Below are 12,060 nucleotides of genomic sequence, written 5' to 3' on the forward strand. Positions count from 1 at the left end.
AATAAAGAACAAGACATTTGTATTAACAACAGTAAAACATTCATAAAATTTATATCAGAACAGATCATATTTTACAAGCTATCATTCTGAAATTTAAGGTGGAGGTAGAATAAACAGCATATTAAAGCTTGTAGCAACCACCGCTATGTTATTTGCCTCCCAATGAAGGAGAGAGCCACTCTATGCGATATCTAAAGCATTACCACCTATTTCGACACAACAAGACCAGAACACACACTCATTTATCCACATACATACTGCAGGCACAATAAATTCTACAACCCCAAACTGTTAGACAAGCGACAACGTTAAATATTGACTAGGCTATCTGCAGCATTGCTGCTTCACAGTTTTGTATCTTTTAATTTACAAATGTTATGACTGAAAACAAACACACATTAGAAAGCCAAGAGAAATATCTTACAACCTTGTTCAGCTCCTCTATTTTAACATGATCCCAAGAGGGGTAAAACAGCACTTGAATGTGAAGTATTAGAATATGTCTGAAATATCAGACAGCAGGATACAAAAATCCATATCTCCCAAATCACATGTTCAAAAATTCTCAAAATTTACCAGGAGGTAGTCCTAAGGTCAAACTACAACACTATTATTATGGGTCTCCTCAAATTCCCTCATTAAGATCATCTAATGCATATCTGAACATATGCTGCCAAATCTGGACACCTAGAAATAGTGCCCAAACAATATTCAATAACTGAATGTATACTCCACAAAAATATGTGAAACTTTGACTTCAACTAGATCTAATAAACCTCTATTTGTATTATCCACTTTTGAAGAAAAAATGATTTAGGTTGCCAAAACTACAAGGACAACAGACCTCAGATCGGCCTTCAAACCATGTTTTCCCCCACAACTCCACTAATCCCCATGACCAAGAACCATCTAAAAACATCAATTAGCAAGGCTAAAATGGATTCACCTCACCTTGGTCGTTCCCCAAACCTAGGGCAGTAGGATTGGGATGGGGAAGAGCAAGTCTACTCCAAAGATGGAAAGGGGCTCGAATTGGGAGAAAGGATGGTGTTGGGAGAGGGGGCTCCTATGTATCTTCTAGAAGATATATATGACGCTATCTTTTAAAGCCCAAAGTCTAGTTAACACATCCAAGGCTCACATGGTATTGCACCAATCACATACAGGCAGGGGGCAACAAAGGGAGCAGAGCAGAGGTCAACAGTCCAGTCAACGACATGCAGAAGAGGAGAAGCAAAATGTCGATCCTCTATTATTCTAATTTGCTGCCGCCGTCAATGCTGGAAGGTTGCACTGTGAGCACGGTGCTTTGTTTTGGTCATGTAATATCATATTCAATATATTTTTTAAACTGATTCAACAATTTGAAAAAAATTAATCCAACACTTTGAATAAACTAATTCAACACTATTAAAATAAATATTAAAATAGTATATTGGATATGTTGAAATGACCTATTCAAAATGTTGAGATAGTACATCATAATGTTGTAATTTTAAATAAAAAAATACAACAACATATTGGATGTTGTTTTCCTCCACTAATTCCAAAGAACATTCTGATTCAAACGGATTTCAAATCTAATTCACAGTCACAGTTCAAGAAAAAAGGTCATTTGAAGTTACAGACTTGTTTAGATTACCAACTGCGCCCTCCACTCGCAATGCACCACGTGTCCATGTACCTTGTCTACTCCGCTTCTGGATGCTCGCGCAAGGCTGTTGCCTGTTGCTTGTTGTTGTGCACATGCAATCCTGAGCCTTGCTATATGGTGCACAAATCTCAAACACTAGAAGGTATGTTGCTTAAAAACCTAGTGGAAGATGGATAGGATTTCCGGTTGGGAGAGGAGCTCGGTTCGCTAGTTTTTTTTTGGGGGGGGGGGGTTGGGGGGAGGGGCGACCTAGGCCTCCAGGTTGGGCTGGTTGGATGGCCCTTGGCCCAATTTGGCTTGGGCCTCTCCTAAAGCTCTTTCTTCCTTCAAAATATTTTGGTATTACAACATTTCTCTGGTCCGAGATGGCAATAACACCTTATTTGATTAATTCCGAAATGGGAGGGATTAGAGAGGATTTAGGTGCATTAATTCCACAACTGACTTGTATGAGAATTAATAGTTGGGGAATCAATCACCCTAGTTCCTTTATGGAAGGGATTAACCTAACAGGACATAAGGTATTAGCAAAGTTCAGTTTACCAAACTAGCCAAGTTGTTTAACCTCATCAATTGCTCAAATTGGCCAAGTTGGTAATGGGCCGGATGCAAAGCACTACCGTTAATCAATTGTAAGAATATTGAAGCATGTCAAAGTGGACATCAAGTGTTCACACTTGCTATTAGTTCAGACTTCAGAGGCAAAAGCAGAGTTTTGAACATCAGAAGTTTGTGCAAGATGCTATGGAATCTTGGAGTGAAGATATCTGTTGAGATAATGTTTAGGGGGACTTTGATATTAGCTGGCAAGTTGGAGTGCTTCTTACTACCCATCATTAGCTCCAGCAATACTGCAAGTAAGGACCAGCCACTTATCCTCTGAAGATGTGAATTAAAACTGAAGATAAATTTTATTAAGGGATAAATTGGACTAAATGATACGGTATAGGGGTAAATTGAACTAAGAAATAGTTTATGGGATTATCTTGACTTTGACGATACTCAGGAGGAGTAATCTGTATTTTTTCCCAAAAAAGAAGGAAAAAGTCCAAAAATTTTCCAAAAAGGAAACAGATAGGCCTAGTACCTAAACCCATATAACTCATACTAAAAAGTTCAAACAAAACTTGAAATATTAAGAGGGCCCAGACCAAGGAAAGTTAAAGCAGGCCAAGGGATGTTAACTCCTTTATCCCCAGTCATCCTGGATCTTACATCAGTTAGAGCATCATATGTTGGTATTGGGTTTGGATCATAACCATGAATTCAAATAGGTTATAATGTAGACAAAAAATTGACGATGAACCCCTCCATCCATTCACCAATGCAAGTCCTAGTTTTTTAGGAGAAAGCTTTTAAAAAAGTGAAACTTGACCTTTAGTTCTCATGTAATACATTGTTAGTTGCTACAAATCATTATTGTTATAAAATTCACTTGAGTCGCATATATTGATGCAAATTTTTTATATTAAACATATTTATATGGAATTTTATTAACCATTATCAAAAAAATTGGTAAATCTGAATTTTTCAAGTGAATTGATGGTATTTGTATGCCATGCAGCCACATGATACATTGATCTATATATGCATTCACAGCAGTTCTCTACTTTGAAATGGTCACGAATAAGGGGTGGTAAAGAGCCTCAAATTTAGCATAGATAATATAAAAGCAGGGCCAAAAAGAGCTGGACTCTTATCTTATACAATTTTAGGCTAAAAATATACAAGGGTCATGTTAGGCTGTGAAGAGATCACTAGGACTACGATCCTTTACCACCCCTACAAATAAGGCATTACCAAGTTCAATTTACCAAATTGTCCAAGTTGTCGAACCTTATAGTATGGTGACTTGGCAAGCACTAGCTACTGGTAAACTACACTGAAAGCAGGTGCTCTTGCGAGCTGCTGGCTAGTGGAGCTCTCAGTTAGAAGATCCTAACTCAAGCCCTGCTTCCTTCTTAATTCAAACTGGGGAGGTTGTCTGCCTCTTCCCATCAATTTTTTTAGTAGTAACAATGAAGCAGATCAAAGCAGAGTGAAACTGTTCACATTTGCAACAGTTCAGAGGCACAAGCGGAGTTTTGAGCATCAGAATTTTGTGGAGTATTGCTAGAGTCTTAGAGTGTCAATAGCGGTTGAGAGAATGTTTAGTGGGGTGGCATTGCAAGTTTTAATGCTTCTTATTACCCATCATTAGCTCTTCATGCTGCAAGTAAGATGTGAAACAACCAGATGTTCTCTGAATATGTGAACAAGAACTTTAAATGTTTAAGGACATCTATCTTGCAAGTTGGAATGCTTCTTATTACCCATAATTAGCTCCTCAGTACTGCAAAGTAAGATGTGAACCAACCAGTTGTCATCTGAAGATGTGAACAAGAACTCTATTAGCCGTATATGGCAGTGGATTTTGATATTCTTCGTGAATATTTTCAAATTGACTGATATATGAAAAATGTAAGAATGTTTCAGTAATTAACATAATTTGATGGTTGTGGCAATTAGTAACTACCCTTTATAAGTTTGGAATCACGCCATTTTTGTCCTTAGGCAATTCGCTCAAGTGCATCTTGACATGGGCTGATGGGTGTTGCGAACACGCATATCTTTACAAAATAAGCTAGCATCTCCTTACTTTTATAAAGAGGTTGGGTGAATAGTCAGTGCCCTAAAGTGAAATGATCCATGTTGAGAAGGACACTTGATATACTGATAGAATAGCTAGCTTTAAAAAACTGTAAGTCAGGTTGTTGTTAGCAGTGATGGATATGTGTTCCCTACACCGAAAGGTACCACTTGAGAACCAGAAAGGTCCTAAAATTGGTTTTATGATAGGTGGAAGCTGTAGTTTCCTTGATCGTTACTTTTCCAGGTTCAATACAAATGGTGATTTTCGAATTCAACAAAGCCGAACTTTGGCCACCATTTCCTTCTATTCTATCATTCAGAAACAGCAAGATTACAAATATCCTAGGACACAATTTAAGCATTGATCATAACGTATATGCCACTTGTCAATCGAAGATCCCCAAGTTTAAATCTTGCAATGGATTGTGCACCTTTGTTAAAGAGAAAAAAAATGATGAGAAGCCACATGTCATTTTGGAGGGGCATAAATTTCCAAACAGAAGATGAAACAATGTGAAGAAATGTGTGGAAAATGAGGACATAATGGAATTTGTGAAATTGGAGATCCCGCATGCGCTGATCATAGCGTTTGTTATGGTGTTCATTCTTAGATGCTATTGCAAAGATGTATAAGGTTTCAGTGGATTTTGATATTCTTCGTGAATATTTTCAAATTGACTGATATATGAAAAATGTAAGAATGTTTCAGTAATTAACATAATTTGATGGTTGTGGCAATTAGTAACTACCCTTTATAAGTTTGGAATCACGCCATTTTTGTCCTTAGGCAATTCGCTCAAGTGCATCTTGACATGGGCTGATGGGTGTTGCGAACACGCATATCTTTACAAAATAAGCTAGCATCTCCTTACTTTTATAAAGAGGTTGGGTGAATAGTCAGTGCCCTAAAGTGAAATGATCCATGTTGAGAAGGACACTTGATATACTGATAGAATAGCTAGCTTTAAAGAACTGTAAGTCAGGTTGTTGTTAGCAGTGATGGATATGTGTTCCCTACACCGAAAGGTACCACTTGAGAACCAGAAAGGTCCTAAAATTGGTTTTATGATAGGTGGAAGCTGTAGTTTCCTTGATCGTTACTTTTCCAGGTTCAATACAAATGGTGATTTTCGAATTCAACAAAGCCGAACTTTGGCCACCATTTCCTTCTATTCTATCATTCAGAAACAGCAAGATTACAAATATCCTAGGACACAATTTAAGCATTGATCATAACGTATATGCCACTTGTCAATCGAAGATCCCCAAGTTTAAATCTTGCAATGGATTGTGCACCTTTGTTAAAGAGAAAAAAAATGATGAGAAGCCACATGTCATTTTGGAGGGGCATAAATTTCCAAACAGAAGATGAAACAATGTGAAGAAATGTGTGGAAAATGAGGACATAATGGAATTTGTGAAATTGGAGATCCCGCATGCGCTGATCATAGCGTTTGTTATGGTGTTCATTCTTAGATGCTATTGCAAAGATGTATAAGGTTTCCTTGCTGTTTTCTTGTATTAATTAATATATACTAGGTGATACCCCGCAAATTGATGCAAATTTCTTAAATAAAAGTGTAAACGTGTAAGGTGAAATTTGAAAGTAGAAACACTAATGCGATTGCATGGCAACATTCACAGAAAATCGGTGGAACACATAAATAGATGGTCCTAGTGGATAGTGATGTGGCGTCTGATATAATGGGTACTATATGATGTGGATATATAGCTTGCATTGAGAGAAATAGATGATATGAATTTTACCTGCATGTTATTTTTTATCGGATCTGGTAAAAACCGATAAGCTAATAGAAGAAACACAAATAGAATATTTGATCACATTATAGAAGAATAGGTGATGAAAGAAATAGTGTATGTATATGACTTTACGCTATTAGATTAAAAGTATTGCACATAGTAGAGATGGCATATATATTTTTTATTTATCGGATTTGGTAAAAATCCATATGTTAATAGATTAAACACCAATAGAATATTTGATCATGTTATAGAAGAATAGGTGATGAAAAAATAACGTATGATTTATATTAGATTAAAAGTATTGCGCATAGTAGAGATGATATGTACATGTTTATAATTAATAAGGAAACATGAATAGATTGCATGAACGAATTGCAAGTTAGTGAGACACTTAGTGGGGAATGATGTAGACATCTTGCATGAAAAGAAAAATAGTTAGTGGATGTCATGTATACAGGTTATTAGGTGATTCCCCGAGCGTTGCTGTGGGACTTGAGACATGAGATCAGAGGAAGATTATTTTAGCTAAATAGAAGATTAATAAAACAAAAGACAAAGTAGCACTCGTGAAGCATTTATTTGGTATCGAATAAACCACAGTTTCGCTGTGTGCAAAATCCAACAACCCGATAAAATAGGGGTTCGATCTAGTGCCGCAAAATTGAGCCGAGATACGGGAGCAAATATAGCACGGAACAGGAGGGGGCAAGCGCGCACCTGGTCCTGAAGTGTCTGTGAGCGGTTGAGGCTCGTGGGCGGCGGCTGCAAGGACCGCGAGCGGCGCGGCGAGATGTGTCGGAGCCGCGACGCTTCTGCTCGGCACCACCGGCCTCCTTCGTATCGGCATCAAGCTTCACGCCGCCATCTCCTTCCTAGCGCCATGGCGACCTCGGCGAGCAGCAGCACGAGCTCGGCCAGCGTGGTGCTGATGGCCTCGCAGAACCCCGTGGCCAATACGTGCTTGAGGACTGGCCCGCAGGATTCTCGGAGCCGGGCCCAACCCCGAGCACCGCCAGGCCGATGGAGAGCAAGACGATGGCATTGGTCAAAAAGGGCGTGAGCCGGAGGCCGCCGAAGAAGAACGCGAACACCGCGCTGAAGGCGAGCTGTGTCGCCAGCAGCAATGACGACATGGACAGCGGCAGCACCTGCAAAGCCAGCCCATAGACGAAGCAGGAGATGGCGTAGAACGCCCTGAGCACGGCCGCCGCGAGGGTGCCGCTAAGAAGGAGACGGCGGCGTTCGGGAGATGAGTCGACGCGCGATGCCAATGTCGATACAAAGGAGGCTGGTGAAGCCGAGCCGATGCCGAATTGCCGATAGAAGCCGAGCTGCGCGATAAGAAGAGGTGCCGTTTAATGGGCTTTCAGGGCACGCGACATCCATCGCGTAACTGAGGCCCCGTTACCAAAACTTTTCCTATAATACCCGTCACATCGAATCTTTCGACACATGCATGCATAAAACATTAAATATAGTTGAAAAAATAACTAATTACACAGTCTAACTGATTAGCACGAGATGAATTTTTTAAGTCTAATTAGTTTATGATTGGACATTATTTATCAAATAACAACGAAATGTGCTACAATAACTTTTCACCACCTTTTTGCGAACTAAACGGGGCCTGAAGTTTTTTTTTGAAAGATCCCATAACTGAAAAGATAACTCAAAGCCTATTGGTGTTTAAAGTGATAACTGAAAGCCTGTTGGTGTTCTTTTTTCTAAATGCGCTAGGCTGGAGGGGAAGAACCAATGGCCATGATCTATTTGTGACTTAAGATCAAACGGCTGAAATAAAAAGGGTGACGTGGCTTAACGTGGTTTCAGAAAAATCGCAATCAATGATCCTAAGTGGGGAGCTCTTTTATAAGAGATATAGATATGGATGGTCAACGGCTATGATACAGTATCTGCTAAGAGATCTCAGCCATTAAGTCAATCCAACTATTGCAACTGCAAATCCTGGTATAGCCGCTTCAGTTACAAGACTAGAACATTGCGCGGCGTTGCCGCGCAGAAATATGCCCTCCAGTTTAGGTTTATTTTAAGAAATTGAACTGCAAAAAGTCCGGGGGGATTTTTGTAAAATTGGTAGACTGCGGGGTTGTTTGGTAAATTTGGCGTCGATGGAGTACCGGTCGATTACTTAAAAGTTCAAGGGTTTTTTCATAAAATTGATGGACTTCAGAATCATTTTGATAAAGTCCAGGGTTTTTTTTACAAAATTCACGGAGTACGGCACGATTACTAAAAGTTCGGGGGTTTTTTTTGTAAAGTAAGGCTCCACAAAGTCTGAGGGGTTTTTTTTGTTAAATTGATGGACTCCGTGTTGATTTTAATAAAGTTCGGAGTTTTTTTTACAAAATTTACGTCCCTATTTATTTCTGGCCGTCGGATCGCGATCCGACGGCCGCGATCCGACGGCCGATATTTTCGGAGACGACGTGGCCCATCTCTCCGGCCGGAACCGCGACGCGGTTTCAGTCATTGAAGATGAGGTACGCAGGGCATCACAAGATGGATTGTTGGCTTCACGACACCTTCGTGATGCTTCTAGAGACTTCCACACGGGAACGCACGAGCCTGTGGGTGCTGCCGAACTAGAGGCGCTCTCAGGTGAGTGATAGCTTTCTCCTTTTACAAAACAATGGCAGTTTCGATCCGACTTTGCCCCAGTTCCGGCGCCGGCCATGGCTCTGCCTCAACCTTCCGAAACCCCGGCTAAAGTGCCGAATGCCCGGATCACAGGCTTATTCCGGAGGAAAAACCATAAGAACTGCTTGGAAGTTGGAACCCTGCTTCTTTCTCTCAATCCGGTATTGTGTGGAGAACTACTGGTAGTCAATTGAAACAACACTGAAACTTTCCAACCGATTCAGATAATAAAGCAGAGAGACAGTTCATCCAGGAAACATACTTTGAGAGCTCTGATCAGCATAAAAAAAAGGTGAAAAAGAAACTCAAAAGCAGGACAACAGATAACTGATAGAGAATGAGCACATCTTATTATTCCGCCATAGCTATACAGGGCGCAAGAAACATATGCATTCACCGCCTCTGTGTCATGTCCGGCTATTACAAGCAGATGATGGTAGGTTAAGAGGATCTCTTTCTAAATTGTAAAGTGAGTGTGATGATTGACGACACAATCAGGACTCTTGCTATCGCTATATGTAATCACTGAAGCTGCCTGCAGCTGCAGCTTATCATCGGAACGGCCGGCGGCGGCGAGCTTCCTCCCAACGGTTCAGTACTGGTCGGGCCAGAGGAAGGCGCCCATGGAGAAGCGGCGCTTGCTGTCGAGGTCGCCGTCGGCGGGGAGGCCGTATTCGCGGAGCAGGCAGTCGACGCGCCACTCCGGCATGGCCTCGTAGTCGTCCTTCTTGTGCCGCGGGTAGTGCAGCGGCATCCGGAAGCCGCAGCCGCCGCCGCCGCCGCCGCCGAGCACGCCGCACCTGCCGCCGCCCTCCTTCCTCTCCGCCGGCTGCTGGCCGCCGCCGGCCGCCGCGGCGTGGGGCTTGGCCATGCTCACGGACACGGTAGGGCCCAAGGATCCCATGCGTGCACGGAGTTGCTGCTCTGCTCCACACTCTGCGAGAGGCTTGCTGCTGCTGCTGCTGCTTGGCTTGAGTGATCCTGCTCGATCTTGCCTTGCCAAGGGGACGGTCAGGCGTAGAGGTGCCATTTATAGAGGGGAATCGGAGAGGAATGGCACTGTGGAAAGTGGTGGGCCCACCGTGTTGTGAAGTTTATGGAAAACTGTTGAGGCGGTTTCAGGCGTTTCGTCATCGAGATTATGTAAAAATGGTGGTTTCGGAAGATTACCGACCGATCCCGCCCCACTTCGCACGTATTCGTACTCGTCCAAAGACATGAATGATACTAATCACAGTTTCCGTCCAATGCCATGTTTTCGAGAAATTTTAAACACTAGAGTAATCTGTAAGATCAGAGATCTTCGCCGTGCCGGAACACCATCTCAAGGGGTGTATCTTGGGGATGTGGTTAGGATGGGGTTGCATGAGTTCGGCGTGCATTGCAGGCAGGCTTGCGTTGCAAGCGTTTCTGTTCCAGAGGATGTGACGTGCTGTGGTTTGCACTCGGAGACGACGATACTATGGGCGACACGAAACCAGGGGCATCCCTTGTGCACAAACGGCACCCTGCTTTCGGCAAATTTGCCTCGCTATTGTTTCCTCATTTTTCGATTCGTTGCCTAGCCGAAACAGGCCATCACTGGACATTTCTCGAAAGAAGCAAAGGTAAGAGCTTTTTTTTTATTCCAGCAAAGGTAAGAGCTGGCACCATATACAATAGCCCTTGCCCTTTTTTCACGCGGTGCCGTTCACAAGATGGTAACATGAACGTACATGGTGAAGCCCTTGCCCTTTTCCTCTTCTCAAAGAAGGGGAGGAGGGTATGGAAGAGAAAAAACCGGCCAAGAGGGGAATCAGCGGAAGCTAACTGCTAACACCAGATTCGGCTCAACTCATCCATCAGTCCACGTTGATGGTTACAGTTTCTTTTGTGCATACCAGTCACTGGCTTTGTTACTTGGCAGCAAGGGTTTGCCAGGTCAAATATTGTGCACAGGGAAACGAGAAATATCTTTCCAAGCACATTCTATGAAGCTCCTTTGCTAAAAACCATCAAATGCTCCGTACCGTAAAGGGCAATGCTTACTTCACAGGCTAGCTTGCCTACATCCTTTTCGTCCAATCAACTTAGGGAAAATATGTGAACTTTATAACTGAATGCTCATCAAGAAATTAAGAAATTTCTAGGGTAGAGAGTAGTTTACCCTGAACCAGTGGACAAGTTCACTGGTTGGTTGAATCAAATCATCAAGTTCTCTAATTAACTTCTATCCAGGGATACAGAACAAAAGGAATGAAGCTCAGCAAGAAAAGGCACTCCTCACATAATCACTAATGTTCTTGAGCTTTTCATAGAAGTATGCCATATGAAAGGCCCCTAAATTTCCAATTCCAGCATACAAAAGAAATTGACAGGTTTCCCTTGCTTTATCACTCACGAAATTAAAGTGACAAACAATTTATCATTGGCTAGCTAAACTAAGGAGAAAACTGAATATGAAAATTGTATATCTGGACTGCGAAGTAAAGTCATATCCTTTGACCAATCCTAGCAAGATTGGAGCGATATTCATTATTCACATGGTCGGATGGTTGCACCTTTCTAACCCTAGAGTGTCTAAGTTTTCTTGAGGAAGAGGGAAGAATCCCAGGACCAATCCTGCCGATCAAAAAGATGCAATATAGTGCTCATGTTTCTGAATGCCACAAGCCCACATGCAGATAACTCGGTCAAGATGACCTGAAACTAGGGATGCAAATGAATACCCGATGGAGTTTTTAGGTCAATTAATTAATTACAATGGCATACCACTCTAATTTATTTCTCCTCCCAAATTATTTACGTATAATGTCATTCTAGTTCATTTTATTAACTTTTTGGGTCAACCCAATGACCCAAAAATTATCTAACTTGCATCCCTACATGAAACCCAAGCAGGTACTAAAAGTACCGATGAAACATACTATATAGGCTAATAAGAAGTAATCCAATCTCACTTGGCGCACTATTCAATGGACTCTTTTAAGACTACAACTAGCAAAAACATGGGGGGGGGGGGGGGGGGCAATGTACTCTCTTTGGTTTTAAATTGTAGGTCGTTTTGACAAATCTAGATGCCTAATTTTGCTACACATTTAGATAAGCACTATATCTAAACACATGATAAAAATTATGTATCTAGATTTGCCAAAACGATTTACAATTTGGAACGGAGGGAGTAAGTAGCATCAACTTTCAAGCACGAGTTTACCAACTTACATTGCTACATCAATAACCATACAGCGGTGGCCTGAGATACTGCAATAAGCCATGCCAGTCACTTGGTTGCATGATTGAGGCTCTACTCTACCACCACAAGAAATCCTATTCTTGGCTATACATTTCCTTCAGTTTTCTATGTAGACATTTTA

General features: G+C 41.6%; 1 protein-coding gene across 1 annotated transcript; it reads right to left on the bottom strand.

Moving 5' to 3' along the window:
- Nucleotides 1–9,035: 9,035 nt before the first annotated feature.
- LOC120674644 lies at nt 9,036–9,716 on the bottom strand. The gene has a single exon (XM_039955794.1). The coding sequence runs from the start codon at nt 9,609–9,611 to the stop codon at nt 9,300–9,302; it is 312 nt and encodes a 103-aa protein (XP_039811728.1). The 5' UTR covers nt 9,612–9,716; the 3' UTR covers nt 9,036–9,299.
- Nucleotides 9,717–12,060: the final 2,344 nt, after the last annotated feature.

This window comes from Panicum virgatum, chromosome 5N (assembly GCF_016808335.1).
Source record: "Panicum virgatum strain AP13 chromosome 5N, P.virgatum_v5, whole genome shotgun sequence".
Classification (NCBI taxonomy): Eukaryota; Viridiplantae; Streptophyta; class Magnoliopsida; order Poales; family Poaceae; genus Panicum; species Panicum virgatum.

Bases quoted from the DNA above. Each gene is read 5' to 3' on its own strand.
- LOC120674644 (XM_039955794.1), bottom strand. From the start codon at position 9,611: ATGGGATCCTTGGGCCCTACCGTGTCCGTGAGCATGGCCAAGCCCCAC.